The sequence below is a fragment of the Schistosoma haematobium genome, chromosome 2, assembly GCF_000699445.3.
Source record: "Schistosoma haematobium chromosome 2, whole genome shotgun sequence".
NCBI lineage: Eukaryota > Metazoa > Platyhelminthes > Trematoda > Strigeidida > Schistosomatidae > Schistosoma > Schistosoma haematobium.
Window position 1 is genome coordinate 3438155 of NC_067197.1, and position 14540 is coordinate 3452694.

At 41.3% G+C, this 14540-nt stretch overlaps 1 protein-coding gene across 1 annotated transcript; it reads right to left on the bottom strand.

The window, feature by feature from the left end:
- Window positions 1-8474: 8474 nt before the first annotated feature.
- MS3_00006048 (uncharacterized protein) lies at window positions 8475-14027 on the bottom strand. Its single transcript, XM_051214148.1, has 2 exons — window positions 13582-14027; window positions 8475-13539 (listed from the first exon to the last, which is right to left on the bottom strand). The coding sequence occupies exon 2, from the start codon at window positions 12352-12354 to the stop codon at window positions 10684-10686; it is 1671 nt and encodes a 556-aa protein (XP_051067282.1). The 5' UTR covers window positions 12355-13539; window positions 13582-14027; the 3' UTR covers window positions 8475-10683.
- Between the last annotated feature and the right edge of the window lie 513 nt (window positions 14028-14540).

Genomic DNA, 14540 nt, shown 5'->3' on the forward strand with positions numbered 1-14540 from the left:
CTGCATCGATGCATACTGCTCCTCTGAAAATGCATTGAACGGTCTGGCACCTGTATGTGTATCTCATTCCACAAGTTTTATTATAGGATCTTTAAAAGTTTAGCCATTTTTATTAGTGAATCCCCTAAGTAAAACCACCTACTTGCTGTCACTTTATGTTAACACCGTCCTTAGCAAGTTTAACTAATTTGAATAACATCAACAGTATATAACTGTGTCACATGACACACGCATTTAGGTAGACCTGATTCATATATTTTGGCAATTACTGCTTTGTTGTTCCGTGCTCTCTACTTTCGTTTTAATTTCTCTAGTTGTAGAAGTTATCATTAGTTCAATTTGGAACACGAAATGACCTTAATTACTCCGTTCATATATCAACGGGCTGTCCATTTAAGAAATATTAAAAATTATCGGCTGATGCGTTGGATTACTGTAATACATGTACTATTTAAGAAACTACTGAACTTAAAACTTTCTTCTAACGCATGTTTGTCCTCTACATCTAATATTACTATTTATATCAAATTTAAAAAAATAATAATAATTTATTCTCAAATAACAGTTTGTTACATGAGGCATACCAGTTTACAGGCAAGATCAAATTGATACAATGATATAATATCCACTGTAGTAAATTACATAGTTGGGTTGATAATTTATGAGATGTGAATGTAGATGGTTTAAATCAGTACTACGGTTGGCGCGCTTTACGAAAGTTGCGTTGCGAATGTGCAACTGGTTGTCAAGGTTAGGTCCATTGAAAGTGGGAGCTTCTAAATGTCGCAACCTTATGTCCCTTTGGAATGTCTAAGGCTTTGAGGATGGTGCAGGATGAAATCACCGTTCCATATCACAAGAGGACTGAAAGAGGGAGCAAGTAAAATAAAGGACGAGAGGCAGCTGCCTCATTAAAGCAGCTCTCATTTTATTCCACCTCCGATTATAAGTGGTTCTGTGACAACCAAGGGAACGTGACAAGTTCACAGTTGCCCTACGTCTACGAACATTCTCACTGATATCAGAAAAAGTCATATTATTGGCCTAAGAAGGTAATCAGTCACAATCAACCTAAAATCCTGAGAGCACGTCACTCACCTGCATCACGTAAGTTTTTTGTGATGGCTCCAAAGCACGTCGGAACACTTTAACTAAACAACAAACGAAGTCACTCTATATGCGTATCAACCGAAAGCCTGGTTCCGTATTTTGTACATTGTTTCTATGACAATATTTTTTTTTTTTTAATTTGCGGTGAATAAATTTGTCAAAGTTTATGAAAACTTCTGTTCCCGATGCGGTTCATTCAAACACTGTACGTTACGTAGAACTGTCAACAAATTTCCGCCAAATACACGACGTAAGGGGGAAAAAGCGACATTTCCTCTAAATAACCGGCGTAAAGGCGAAAAAGCGACATTTCCCCTTTTTGTGTTGCTTGGGAGAGTAGCCAACATTCATGAAGGAATGTTTAAGGTATGATTACTCAGTCTAATTTTCTTTTATTAAGGTATTTGTTAAGAAAGAGCATTTTAATAGGTTAAAGAAAATAAGTGTTAACAAGGTGTGAGTGGACATACAACTGACAAATGGAGGCGATTCGGAAAAGAGCTGAGAGTATGGAATTATGTGTGATTATAAAATAAAATATAGTGCTAGAAACAGTATCGTGATGTACAATTGGCTATCTTTCTTTTATTATCGAAGCTATTAGAGCCCCTTTCGTTATTTTTGTAACACGATTTAAAGGGGTATTTTGCGTGATAAATCAGCATCAACACCATAAGTTCGTGACATCCCACTAAACCATAAGGAGCCGTAATTAATCAAATTGTTCTGCCCTACAGACATGGGTGGATTGAAGTTATCTCCTCATGCCTGTAAACTGGCATGAGTTCTGTAATTATTATTTCCAGAATATAAAATTATCATTACCCTCGAGGTATATGCCCGCTGGAAAACAAAGTAAAGGGTATCTTTGATAACTCACAACCGGCCACAGTCAATCATTGTCGACGAACTGATGACTTTTTATTGACGTCTCTCGACGAATCGAATTTCTCCATTGAGATCACTGGTCGACGAGTTCCGTAAAAATACAACAATAATCAAATTTTATGAGAAGAAACTATGTACCTAGGTCAAAACCAGCAGTCCTTCTGGAGAGAAACACTTAGCCATGTATTGTGCTGTGTAGAAGTTCTAACTGTACGCTTTGACCAAACGACGAGGAGGCATTGACATGAAACGGTTTATCACCGATGTTTAGAAATTGATATAGGAGTCAGTTGAAACCAAAATGCCTTTGTAATTCTGCTTAGATGAAAAGGGTTTATATCCCTCTACTACCTGGAGAAGATTAAAACTTCATGGCTTTGAAACAGAGACTTAAAGCTGCCATCACGAGAACATATTACGCCGCCGAACTGATCATGAATTAACAGGCTAAGACTATGATTATATATAAGCCTAGACATTATGCAAGCCATGAAAACCAATTGCATTTAAGAATTCATATGTTCGTGTGGATACATATATTTGGAGTACGCAAACCATAAAAACAGTGGTTAAGGAGCGTGCGTCCTAAATGACTTCAAATCAGTCACTGTCAACTGCTCCGAAAAATGTGAGACAGTTCAAAAACTATGGGTCAAACATGTGTGAACAGACAAGGATACTGTTGGGATACTCAGAAAAATATCCCAAAAACAATTATCCGGTTAAGTCTAACGCTACCCTTGAACGTTAAATGGTGTCATTTCCCTATTGGTCGTTTCCCTACTGATCAATATTTATTTCGCGTGTCATTTTCCTATTGGTCAACATTATTTAACGTGTCATCTTTCTGTTGGTCAATATTTATAGTAATCCTAACTGTATAAATATGCATTTGTTTGTAAATCATTATTCTGCTGCTCCTGACCCCATAAACGATTTTACATCTACGGTTCGTGTTCTGATATATTGGAGATTAGAACAGTATAGGGGTCGAACTCGGATATCTGAAGCTTGTCAATCGGTAGAATTTAGAGTAGCGAACTCGCGATTCACAATAAATTGGCGACGGAGATTTAGCAACAAGTTGGTGATTAACTATGGATCCAGTCAAATTAGAAAAATTTTTCGAACAGCAGCTGAAGCTGATGGAGATGATTACTCAGACGCACATATCTTCTCGAGTCCCAACTACACCGACGATTCTTGAATCAGTTGACGGTATTACCAATGGTATTTCAGAATTTCTTTATGATCCTGATGCCAACATTACATTTGATACCTGGTTCAGACGTTATGAAGACCTTTTCAAAGTTGACTTTGCTGACAGAGATGATTCGTGGAAGGTGCGTCTTCTTCTTCGTAAACTTGGTCCATCCGAGCTGGATAAGTATTGCAACTTCATTCTACCGCAGAACTCACGCGACCGTTCATTCGATGCCACTATTCAGTCCCTTAGCCAACTTTTTGGTGATCATCACTCACTCTTCAGTACCCGATATCGCTGCTTAAAATTGGTCATGAATGAGTCCGATGACTTCCTGACCCACGTCGGCGTTGTTAACCGTGAGTGCGAACGGTTCAAGCTCAGATCCCCCACTGAAGACCAATTCAAGTCCCTAATACTCATATGCAGTCTTCAGTCACCCAAATTCTCCGACATCAGAACTCGGTTGCTTAACCGCCTTGAACAAGATCCAACACTGACACTTAATGCGATCATAGACGAATACCAGCGTATCATCAATCTGCAGCGTGACACCACTTTGGTCCAATCTGGGGGCCAGGGTGGTCCCGAAGTTCATGCTGTTCAGCACCAGAAAAAATCTTCGAGATCGACAAACTCGAGTCCTTCGAACGCCAGCGCTGTTTCTATCTCTAATCACTCTAAACCGGCTCAGAAGAAGCCCCCCTCGCCATGTTGGCACTGTGGAGCCTGGCATTACGTGAAGTTCTGTCCATTCAAACAGCATATGTGCGATCGCTGTCAGAAAGTTGGTCACAAAAGCGGCTTTTGCAAACCCAACCGATCCATTAACCGTCGAAATGCACAGACGCAGCGTCGTTTTCACAAAAAGCCGATTACCTCATCAAGGAGTTTAGCAGCAGTCTTCCATACTCATGCCGCGACTCGACGCAAATTTCTGACCCTCTCAATCAATGGTCAGCCAGTTCGTTTGCAGTTGGACACTGCATCAGATATCACCATTCTGTCAAAAAAGACTTGGCGAACCTTGGGTCAACCTCCCATCAAACCATCCTCTCAGACAGCCGTCAGTGCCTGTGGGGGTCATCTCCGTCTTCATGGTGAACTCTATTGCTGCATTTCATTCAGAGGTACAACCTTCAATGGGACATGCTACATCACCAATTCCCCGCTCAACCTTTTAGGTTTAGATTGGTTCGAAGAACTTGGTCTCGCTGATCTTCCTATTAGCGCTATCTGCAATCAAGTCCAAACTACTGCTTCTACACAACACCATGTTGAAGACCTTTGAAAACGATTTATTGAACTATTTAAGCCTGGTCTCGGACTTTGTACCACAACTGAAGCTGTTTTAAAACTGCAGTCAGAAGCTACACCAGTTTTTCGCCCAAAGCGTCCAGTCCCATACGCATCTTTACCTCTGGTTGACGCTGAACTTCAACGTTTGGAAACTGAGGGTGTCCTAGTACCTGTTTCTTATTCATCATGGGCTGCTCCAATTGTGGTTGTAAAAAAATCCAATGGTTCCATACGCATCTGTGCAGACTTTTCCACAGGACTCAACGCAGCTCTACAGCAGCATCACTATCCGCTGCCGATCCCAGATGACTTATTTACTATTTTAAATGGTGGTACCTATTTTGCTAAGCTGGATCTGGCAGATGCTTACCTTCAAATTCCAGTCGCTCTAGAATCCAGAGAGTTGTTGACAATCAACACACCGAGGACTTTTCCAATATACCCGGTTACCCTTTGGTATCAAAACTGCTCCAGCGATCTTCCAGCAGATCATGGACACTATTCTGGCAGATGTTCCTGGTGTTGCTACATACCTTGACGATGTCCTCATTGTCGGCTCAACTGCGGATGAATTGAATACCAGAACCCACTTAGTTCTGCAACGCCTCCAGGATAATGGTTTTCGCCTTCGCCCAGAAAAATGCCAATTCTTCTTACGTTTCGTTAAGTACCTGGGATTTATCTTTGATGCTTCCGGACGACACCCTGATCCTCAAAATACTTACGCAATCCAACAAATGCCTGCTCCCACTGATGTCTCCTCACTCCGATCATTTTTGGGAATGATTAGCTACTATTCAGCATTTCTTCCATCACTGCATGACGTACGATATCCATTAAATCGTCTGTTAGAAAAGAATGCTACTTAGAATTGGTCAACGCAATGTGAGTCAGCCTTTTCAAAACTTAAAGCTATGCTAAGTTCCAATCTTCTGCTAACCCACTACAATCCGAAACTACCCATTGTGGTTGCTGCTGACGCTTCAACGCATGGACTGGGTGCCGTACTCTCACATGTCTTTCCCGACGGGTCAGAGAAAGCGGTGATGCACGCTTCGAGAACACTAACACCTGCTGAGAAACGCTACGGCCAGATAGAGAAGGAAGCGTTAGCCCTAATTTTTGCTGTCCGGCGATTCCACAAATTCATTTACGGGCGCCGTTTCACCTTGCTCACAGACCACAAGCCGTTGTTATCAATCTTTGGATCAAAGAAAGGCATTCCTGCCCATTCTGCTAATCGTCTTCAACGTTGGGCGTTGGCGTTATTGGGGTACGACTTCGACATCCAATATCGACGTTCCGAAGATTTTGGTCAAGCAGATGCACTGTCCAGACTTATCAGTAACCATTCTACCACTGATGAGGACACACTCATAGCCATAGTATCAACTGAAGAGGATTCCGGTGCTACACTATTAGCGAATGCCGTTCGAGCAATGCCTGTCACCTCTGAAGATGTTCAGGAAGCTACCAGAGAAGACCCGATTATCCAAGAAGCGATCACCTATGTTCAGAGCAGATGGCCAGTTAAGCAGCTGAGTGGTGATATGCAACAACTAGCGAATCGTCGCAGCGCTCTCTGTATTGTTAACGATTGTCTGATGTTCGGTGATCGCGTAGTAATTCCAACAACCCTACGTTCCAAAGTCCTACGCCAATTCCATTCTGGACACCCAGGGATAAATCGTATGAAATCCATCGCTCGCAGCCATGCATATTGGCCGAATATGGACAAGCAGATTGTCGACTTCGTCAAAAGATGTTCACACTGTCAAAAAGCTGCGAAAAATCCTCCTAAGTTGCCTCCAGTACCCTGGCCAAAGTCAGAAAAAGCCTGGTCGCGAGTGCATATTGACTTCGCCGGACTCCTAGATGGTACCACATACCTGATACTGGTTGACTCCTACTCCAAATGGCCGGAGATATTGCCGATTGCGCCACCCTCTACAACTCAAACCATCAAACTCCTTAATCAGATCTTCGGCATGGTCTTCCAGAAACAATAGTAACAGACAATGGTTCACAATTCACATCTAGCCAATTCCGAGAATTTTGCCTGCAAAATTCGATCAACCATGTTCGCTCTCCGCCATATCACCCGCAATCTAATGGACAAGCTGAGAGGTTCGTTGATACATTTAAACGAGCCATGCTTAAAGCACGAGGGGAGGGGACCACAGAAGATATCATAGAACGTTTCCTAGTTGCGTACCGGACGACCCCGCATGACTTATTACCAAACTCCAAATCCCCTGCTGAGATGCTTATGGGGCGAAAGCTACGGACAGTTCATTGTGCGATGAAACCCAAGCAAGTGGCCCAGCAAAGCCCCCAGATGAAGAATACTCGAATTCCCTACGAAGTTGGTACAAAAGTGTATGCGCGAGATTATAGACACGGATGCGATAGATGGGTAGAGGGTGAAATCACACAAAAACATGGGAACGTCATGTATGATGTCAAGGTGAACCAAGAAATCTGGACCAGGCACCACAATCAACTCAGGTCAAGGGAAGCGAAGGAGAAAGAAGCAATTACAAAACACGTCCCACTCGACTTGCTGTTGGACACTTTTCAACTTCCGCCAATACCTCTAACAGAGACGACTAAGTCATCTACTCAAGTAGAACATCCTTCTGGTTCTGTGTGGTTGCCTCGGAGGTCGGATCGCAAAAGAAGACACCCAAAGAAACTTCAAGTAAATCCTCGGTTACGCCGCTATTAACTTCTCCAAAGGGGAGGTGTTGGGATACTCAGAAAAATATCCCAAAAACAATTATCCGGTTAAGTCTAACGCTACCCTTGAACGTTAAATGGTGTCATTTCCCTATTGGTCGTTTCCCTACTGATCAATATTTATTTCGCGTGTCATTTTCCTATTGGTCAACATTATTTAACGTGTCATCTTTCTGTTGGTCAATATTTATAGTAATCCTAACTGTATAAATATGCATTTGTTTGTAAATCATTATTCTGCTGCTCCTGACCCCATAAACGATTTTACATCTACGGTTCGTGTTCTGATATATTGGAGATTAGAACAGTATAGGGGTCGAACTCGGATATCTGAAGCTTGTCAATCGGTAGAATTTAGAGTAGCGAACTCGCGATTCACAATAGATACTTTGCCGTGTAGTAAAATTTCAAGGTATGTGTACTTCAATTGGAGTGAAATATTATCGCCATAGTGTCTTTAATACCTTGTAAAAGCTTGCTCATCCAGGTTTTCCAAATCTCATGGCACAGGGGTATTTCAGGCTTTATATGATTGAAAACACGAGAGAATAAGCACGCTCTTATATTATCTGGCAAAAATCTGTGGCGAGTAAGCAATGAGGGTCGCTTAAGCTTCTTCACGATTGCGCCTTTGTCGTAATACGAGTTTCAAACTTTGACAGTCCTCGGACTCCTCTGTGGAAATTGGGCGTCAGTTTGAATCTGAGCTCTTTCACTCTACAGTTAAACTCGTAGGACTCCCGCCTGTCCATCACATAAGGCTCATTCGGAAAATAAACCGAAAAAGCTCACGTGTTTCAAATCGAAAGCATGGGCTGCTTATTTACAAACACTGTGAGTTTACCAAACAAAATGGATCAGTTGATTGAATTAAGTAATGCCAATCATATTTGTCTGATATCAATATCTTAAACACGGACATCTCAAAATGTGTCAGGAGCTAGGATTATCCATATGGTGTTTGTACGAACTAACGATTCCTTTGTACTGGTTGAATGCTTGATCTCGAATTCCAAGTACAGTACACTCGTTAGTGCTTATCTAGTTCCTCTTGATTCAATTGAGTTATTTCTAGGATTCTTAGTTTGTACTATAATTCAAATACTCTTAATTATCATATTGGCGTCGCGATGGAGCCTGCTACGGAACAGTTAGATATTCATATAACTTCTGAAGCTTTCGAGGATTATTTGGAAGGGTTTTAAATCTGGAGCATGACCAAGAAAGATGTTGAGGGTGATAAAATTATGGCACATTTTTTGACATTCATCGGAAAAGAAGCATACAGCTTATTAAAAACTTTGGCATATCCAGAAAAATCTATCTCACTTCCTTATACAACTCTTAAGAAGCTATTATTTAACCCTGTTAAGTGCCTTAGTTTTGAACGCCGTGAAAGGACGAAATTTCATAAGATGATTCGTGAAAATGATCAAAAGGTTGAGGAATTCATTCTTGAATTACAGAAACAGGCTGCCAAATGTAATGTTGGTGATCCACTTCATGTACAACTGAGGCATCGATTAATTGCAGGAATTAACTTACCGGGCCTGGAAAGAGATCTGTTAAGAATGCCGAGTTGTTCCCTTGGAGATGCTAGAACTGCATGTATTAACCACGAGACAGTGAATGAATTTGATATCCAGTCGATGAAAATTTCTGGTACTATGCTTAGTCGTCATGATGAAATATAATCTCAGGGTCCATCAAACTTGCATTCGTTTAACAGGGACTCTTATTCTCGCGTAAATATGAAAGGTGTTTCGACAAGGAATTACAAAGCAAATCACAGAGTTGAGATGAAGTTTGGTAAATGTTTATCATGTGCAAAGTTTCATTATCATGATTCATGCGCATTTAGCAATGCTAAATGTTTTAAATGTGGTAAGATTGGACACATTCAGTCAGTATGCAAGGCTACAGTCCTTTTTGCTTCAAGTAATACTAAATCTTGTGATTTGAATCTCAATAATTCGGATGTCCCTAATGATCGCTTATCCTTGTCTACTATTTCGAAACGTAATGCCCATATTCAAAAGCGACTATGTACATCGCATGGTTTATTTCATGACTTTATTGTGGACACAGGCTGTAACGACCGAACAGCCAATATCCGGTTGGAACTACGGACTGACGAACCCAAAATTTATTCGATTAGACCAGACCAAGTTCCTCTGTATAGCCCACAACGCGTCTTTGAGATACTCGTATTATATTATATCAAAACACAAACTCTGTGCTCAATATAAACGGTTCTAATTAAGAAAACAGAACAAATTACATCAAAAATACAAAATACCTCAAACGGTACAGCCTGTGCTATACAGTCAGAAGTTTCTCTAACGCAAAGTAGCGCGCTAAACAATGAAAGAGACAGTTAATACTAAAGGGTTTGATACCTGAGAATCAATACAAATATTCCCAATAAGATGGGATCAAATATCTATCTGCAGGGATTGCAGCAATTCTCCCAAGCAGACAGTCAGAAGGTTAACAGTCACAAACTGAACCACGCCGTGACCTTGAGCTTAGTCAAACACAACCTTACTGTCAATGGTCCGGCAACAAGCAATAGAAAATTAGGTAACAAAAATAAGTCTTTAATCACAATCACATAATAAAGGCTCAAACGGGGAAGACTGAAGAACAAAAGACATGGTTAAACGAGATCGAAACAAAGGTTGGAATACACAAAAGGGAGAAGGAACAAATAAATGAAAATACTGTTCAACAAAGAAGCTGCAGAGGGATTTTCACTGTTCTTTTTCCGTTACACCGGCCCCCAAAATCCCTTCAGCTTCGCAAAGACACCTTAGAATGCATTTCAGTCATGGCTCTCCTTACTAACTGCTCTATATCAATGAGAGGCACAGGACTTACAACAATACGCCTGTACATCCATAAACCTAAGCTACAATCTACAATTACTCGGCTCCCTCTAGAAGGCAGAGCTTTCGCACATCTCTTCTTACTACACCTTCTCTCATTCGCACCATCACTGTTCTTACCAATCCATCTCTGTCTGTCTCGCACTTATCAACCCGTCCCATTGCATCGTTAGCCACTAGAACAACATCGCCTTCTTTTAAGTTTCTGTGTTTGCAAAACCATTTCTGCCTCACTTGCAGTAAAGGAATGTACTCTTTTATCCATCGACGCCAGAAGGTATTGGCTCCATCGCTTTGAATACCTATCCGCAACACTATACTCCACTCCTAAACCATCACAGTCTCTTAGTAATAACAAAGTGTTTGGCGTGAGCGCCAAATTATCCTTTTCATATGACGTCACAGGAACGATTGGGCGGTTGTTTAAAATTCGTTCTACCTCCACAAAATAAGTTGCCAAACTATCATCGTGTAATATTTGCCCGTTGGAAATAGATAGTAAGATCCTCCGAACAGACCGTATTAATCTCTCCCAAACTCCGCCTCGATGGCTAGCTAGTGGGGGGTTGAAATGCCAGTGTATACCGTTAAGTCGTTTATTTTATGCTTATCCCACACACTCATATTAGCCCGTAATTCGGAAGTAGCCCCGACAAAGTTAGTCCCATTGTCGCTATAGATTTCCTTAGGAGTTCCTCTCCTCCCTATGAAACGTATTAAGGCCATTATAAAAGCATCAGTACTCAAATTGAAAGCTACTTCCAAATGTACGGCACGTGTTTGGAGACACGTAAATAGGCATCCATATCTTTTTTCCTCACTTCTTCCCCGACGAACTATCAACGGCCCAAAATAGTCTATCCCGACGGAGGAGAAGCAAAACCAGCCTTGCTGCACTCGACACTTGGGGAGAGGTGCCATCATCTGTTGGCCTAATGTGGCTTTCGCGCGTATACACCTCACACATCTACCTATCACTCGTTTAACTGCACTGGTTCCTTTAACCATCCAATAATTTCTTCGTATGGTAGCTAACACTTGTGATGTCCCGGTGTGACCTTCTAGGTGGTGATGGTGTCTAATAATAAGTTCTGTTACGAAGTGATGACTGGGCAAAATTACCGGATGTCTGATTGAGAGTGGATAATCCGAGTAATTTAATCGTCCGCCGACACAAAGCAATCCATCGATTAGCGTAGGTGAAAGATTTTTTAGCTCTTTTATATCAGTTGCGCTTACGCCATTGCATCGAGACACTTTTACTGCTTCCCCATACACTTCCTTTTGCACTAAGGCTAATATCTTGTGTTTAGCTGCATCCAACTCATCAACTGACAGATAGCCCACACTTAGGGACCTGTCCTTGTGATGGGAGTACATGATGGTTATATAGGTCACGTATCTTCTGAGCCATGCTACCGCTTTAATCAGCTTTATCCAATTTGAGTGATATAGCAGAATTGGACTTAAGCTATGTTTTAGCGCAACTGCGTTGGTCGTGTGACATCTTTTAAATTCAACATTTTCTGGGGGGTTTTCGCACATAAGCGTTAGTGTTCCTACAGACTCCCTCTTCCTCAAGAAGGAAGGACCCTCAATCCAGTTCTTTAAATCTTGCTCCTTCCGTATGCCTCGTGATGTCCAGTCAGCAGGATTTTTATTGGATTCTACGTGCCCCCATTGGTCCACAGATGTTAAATGATGAATAGCGGCCAGGCGATTAGCCACGAAGGTGGAATACCTACTATCTGTATTTTTTATATAGTACAGTACTATCATAGAATCCGTCCAGAAGTGAGTCTTGTCAAACACATGAGGAAGGTTCTTATTTAAAACTTCCCCTATTCTAGCACTCAATACTGCCGCTGCTAGTTCCAGTCTAGGCGCAGTTACCTGTTTTATAGGTGCCACTCTAGACTTACTATAGAATAAAACGATGTCCGGTGGTTTGCGCCTGAGTATGTTCCACGAATAGACAGAGGAACTGCAACCTGTCTTAGTCAGGATCTTCATCATAAAGTCGGCAAGAACTCTACCAGCAAGGTCCAGTCCCAAAACAGTATAAGGTAACGCATAATCTTCATAAATCGGAACTGTGTGGGTCACACCGTCACCTAAGTTCAACACTATACCAGTTGTACGACCAGATGTACATAGTGACAACACCGTTTGAGTAGAAGCACACGTACCTGGTGTATTGAAAGTCTCAAACATGATTCTTATCATCTCACGGTTTGCCTTCGGGTTCAATGAAACTTCTCTCAACAACACCGGATGTTTCTTTGTTGCCACTCACAACCCTTTGTAGAATATGTGGTACCATATCTTTTCCATATCACTGGCTTAGTCGCAATACCATGTTCAATTCGGTACTTCAGTGTCAGGATAACACGTTTCGACCGAGCATCGTCTCCCACATGACTGTCCTTTCCATCCATTCCCACAGTCACTACTTGATGTCTAGTTCTTCCAACAATAGAGGGTAATACGGCTCTGGAAGCATCATTTTTGTTGAAGCCAGCTTTACACATACTAGACTCATTGCCAATAACAGGGGCAGCAATGTCTTGCTCAGCCACTCCTCTAGGTAAAGGAACAATATTGTAACTTTTATCGAAGTAGGCATCGCGCTCTACTGTTGGAAGTTCAAGACCTACACTTGGAGATTCCAAGGTCACTTCCTTCTTCTTCGTTCCTGGATAATCTAGCAGTTTAGACTTTTCTAGAGACTTTATCCTAAGGTCATGAGGACTTGCGAACCTGTGAACGTGCTCCTTTTCTCTGTCATCACAGTTAGAAACAGAAGATAACTTACTACACGTGCTTTCGTTCAGCCTTAACGACCCAAACTCTCTCTGAAAGCACAGTAGTTGCTTCCTCTGTCTATCTTTCAAGTCTCTCGTTTCTAATAATTGTCTTTCTTTTAACTCTGCTAAGGTAATCCTAGAGCTAACTTTGCTATGTTTACTTACTAAACTAACATTAGAGCCATGACATGAAAATGCATCTAATTTGACTTGCCGTGCATCTGGAGGTGCATCCGATTGCATTTCTCCGTGGCCCAATGCCAAGTTTTCGTTGACCTTATTGCGCTTTTCAGGCATTCCAGAATTTGTCACTTGAGATTACTGTCCGTTTGAGAACTGTAACGACCGAACAGCCAATATCCGGTTGGAACTACGGACTGACGAACCCAAAATTTATTCGATTAGACCAGACCAAGTTCCTCTGTATAGCCCACAACGCGTCTTTGAGATACTCGTATTATATTATATCAAAACACAAACTCTGTGCTCAATATAAACGGTTCTAATTAAGAAAACAGAACAAATTACATCAAAAATACAAAATACCTCAAACGGTACAGCCTGTGCTATACAGTCAGAAGTTTCTCTAACGCAAAGTAGCGCGCTAAACAATGAAAGAGACAGTTAATACTAAAGGGTTTGATACCTGAGAATCAATACAAATATTCCCAATAAGATGGGATCAAATATCTATCTGCAGGGATTGCAGCAATTCTCCCAAGCAGACAGTCAGAAGGTTAACAGTCACAAACTGAACCACGCCGTGACCTTGAGCTTAGTCAAACACAACCTTACTGTCAATGGTCCGGCAACAAGCAATAGAAAATTAGGTAACAAAAATAAGTCTTTAATCACAATCACATAATAAAGGCTCAAACGGGGAAGACTGAAGAACAAAAGACATGGTTAAACGAGATCGAAACTAAGGTTGGAATACACAAAAGGGAGAAGGAACAAATAAATGAAAATACTGTTCAACAAAGAAGCTGCAGAGGGATTTTCACTGTTCTTTTTCCGTTACACAGGCAGTATAGAGTCCGTTATTTCATTCGAGAACCTGAAATCTTTAGATCCTAACGTTGTTGTACGACCCACTGATGTATCAATATTGGGGATAACTGGACACAGTCTGCCCATACGAGGATGTTGTGAATTGCTAATTAGAGATGATAATTCACTATACATACGTTGTGAATTTTTAGTTAGCGAAACAGGACTGTCAATACTGGGCTTGAGGAATTTGTAAAGGCCTAAAGTGGAGTTGTCTTTCCTAGTTTCTAAAGAAAATTCTGATGCTTTACCTAAAGATTTGATAGCTATGTGTGCCAAGTGCTGCGGAGGTATGAAAATTGAGCCTATAAAACTTCAAGTGCAGGGTGATCCAGTCTTTCTTAAAAGACGAATAATTCCATATGGTCTTTGAGAAGCAGGACATAAGATATTAAATGATTTGTGTGAGAAAGGCATAATTGAACCGATTTAGTCTTGAGCATGGGGTACTTCTATTGTTATGCCACTGAAGTCGGATGTCAAGACTCCTAGGATATGTGATGTCTATAGATTAACATTGAACTCCCGTTTATTGAAGCAAACGTGCCCAACGGT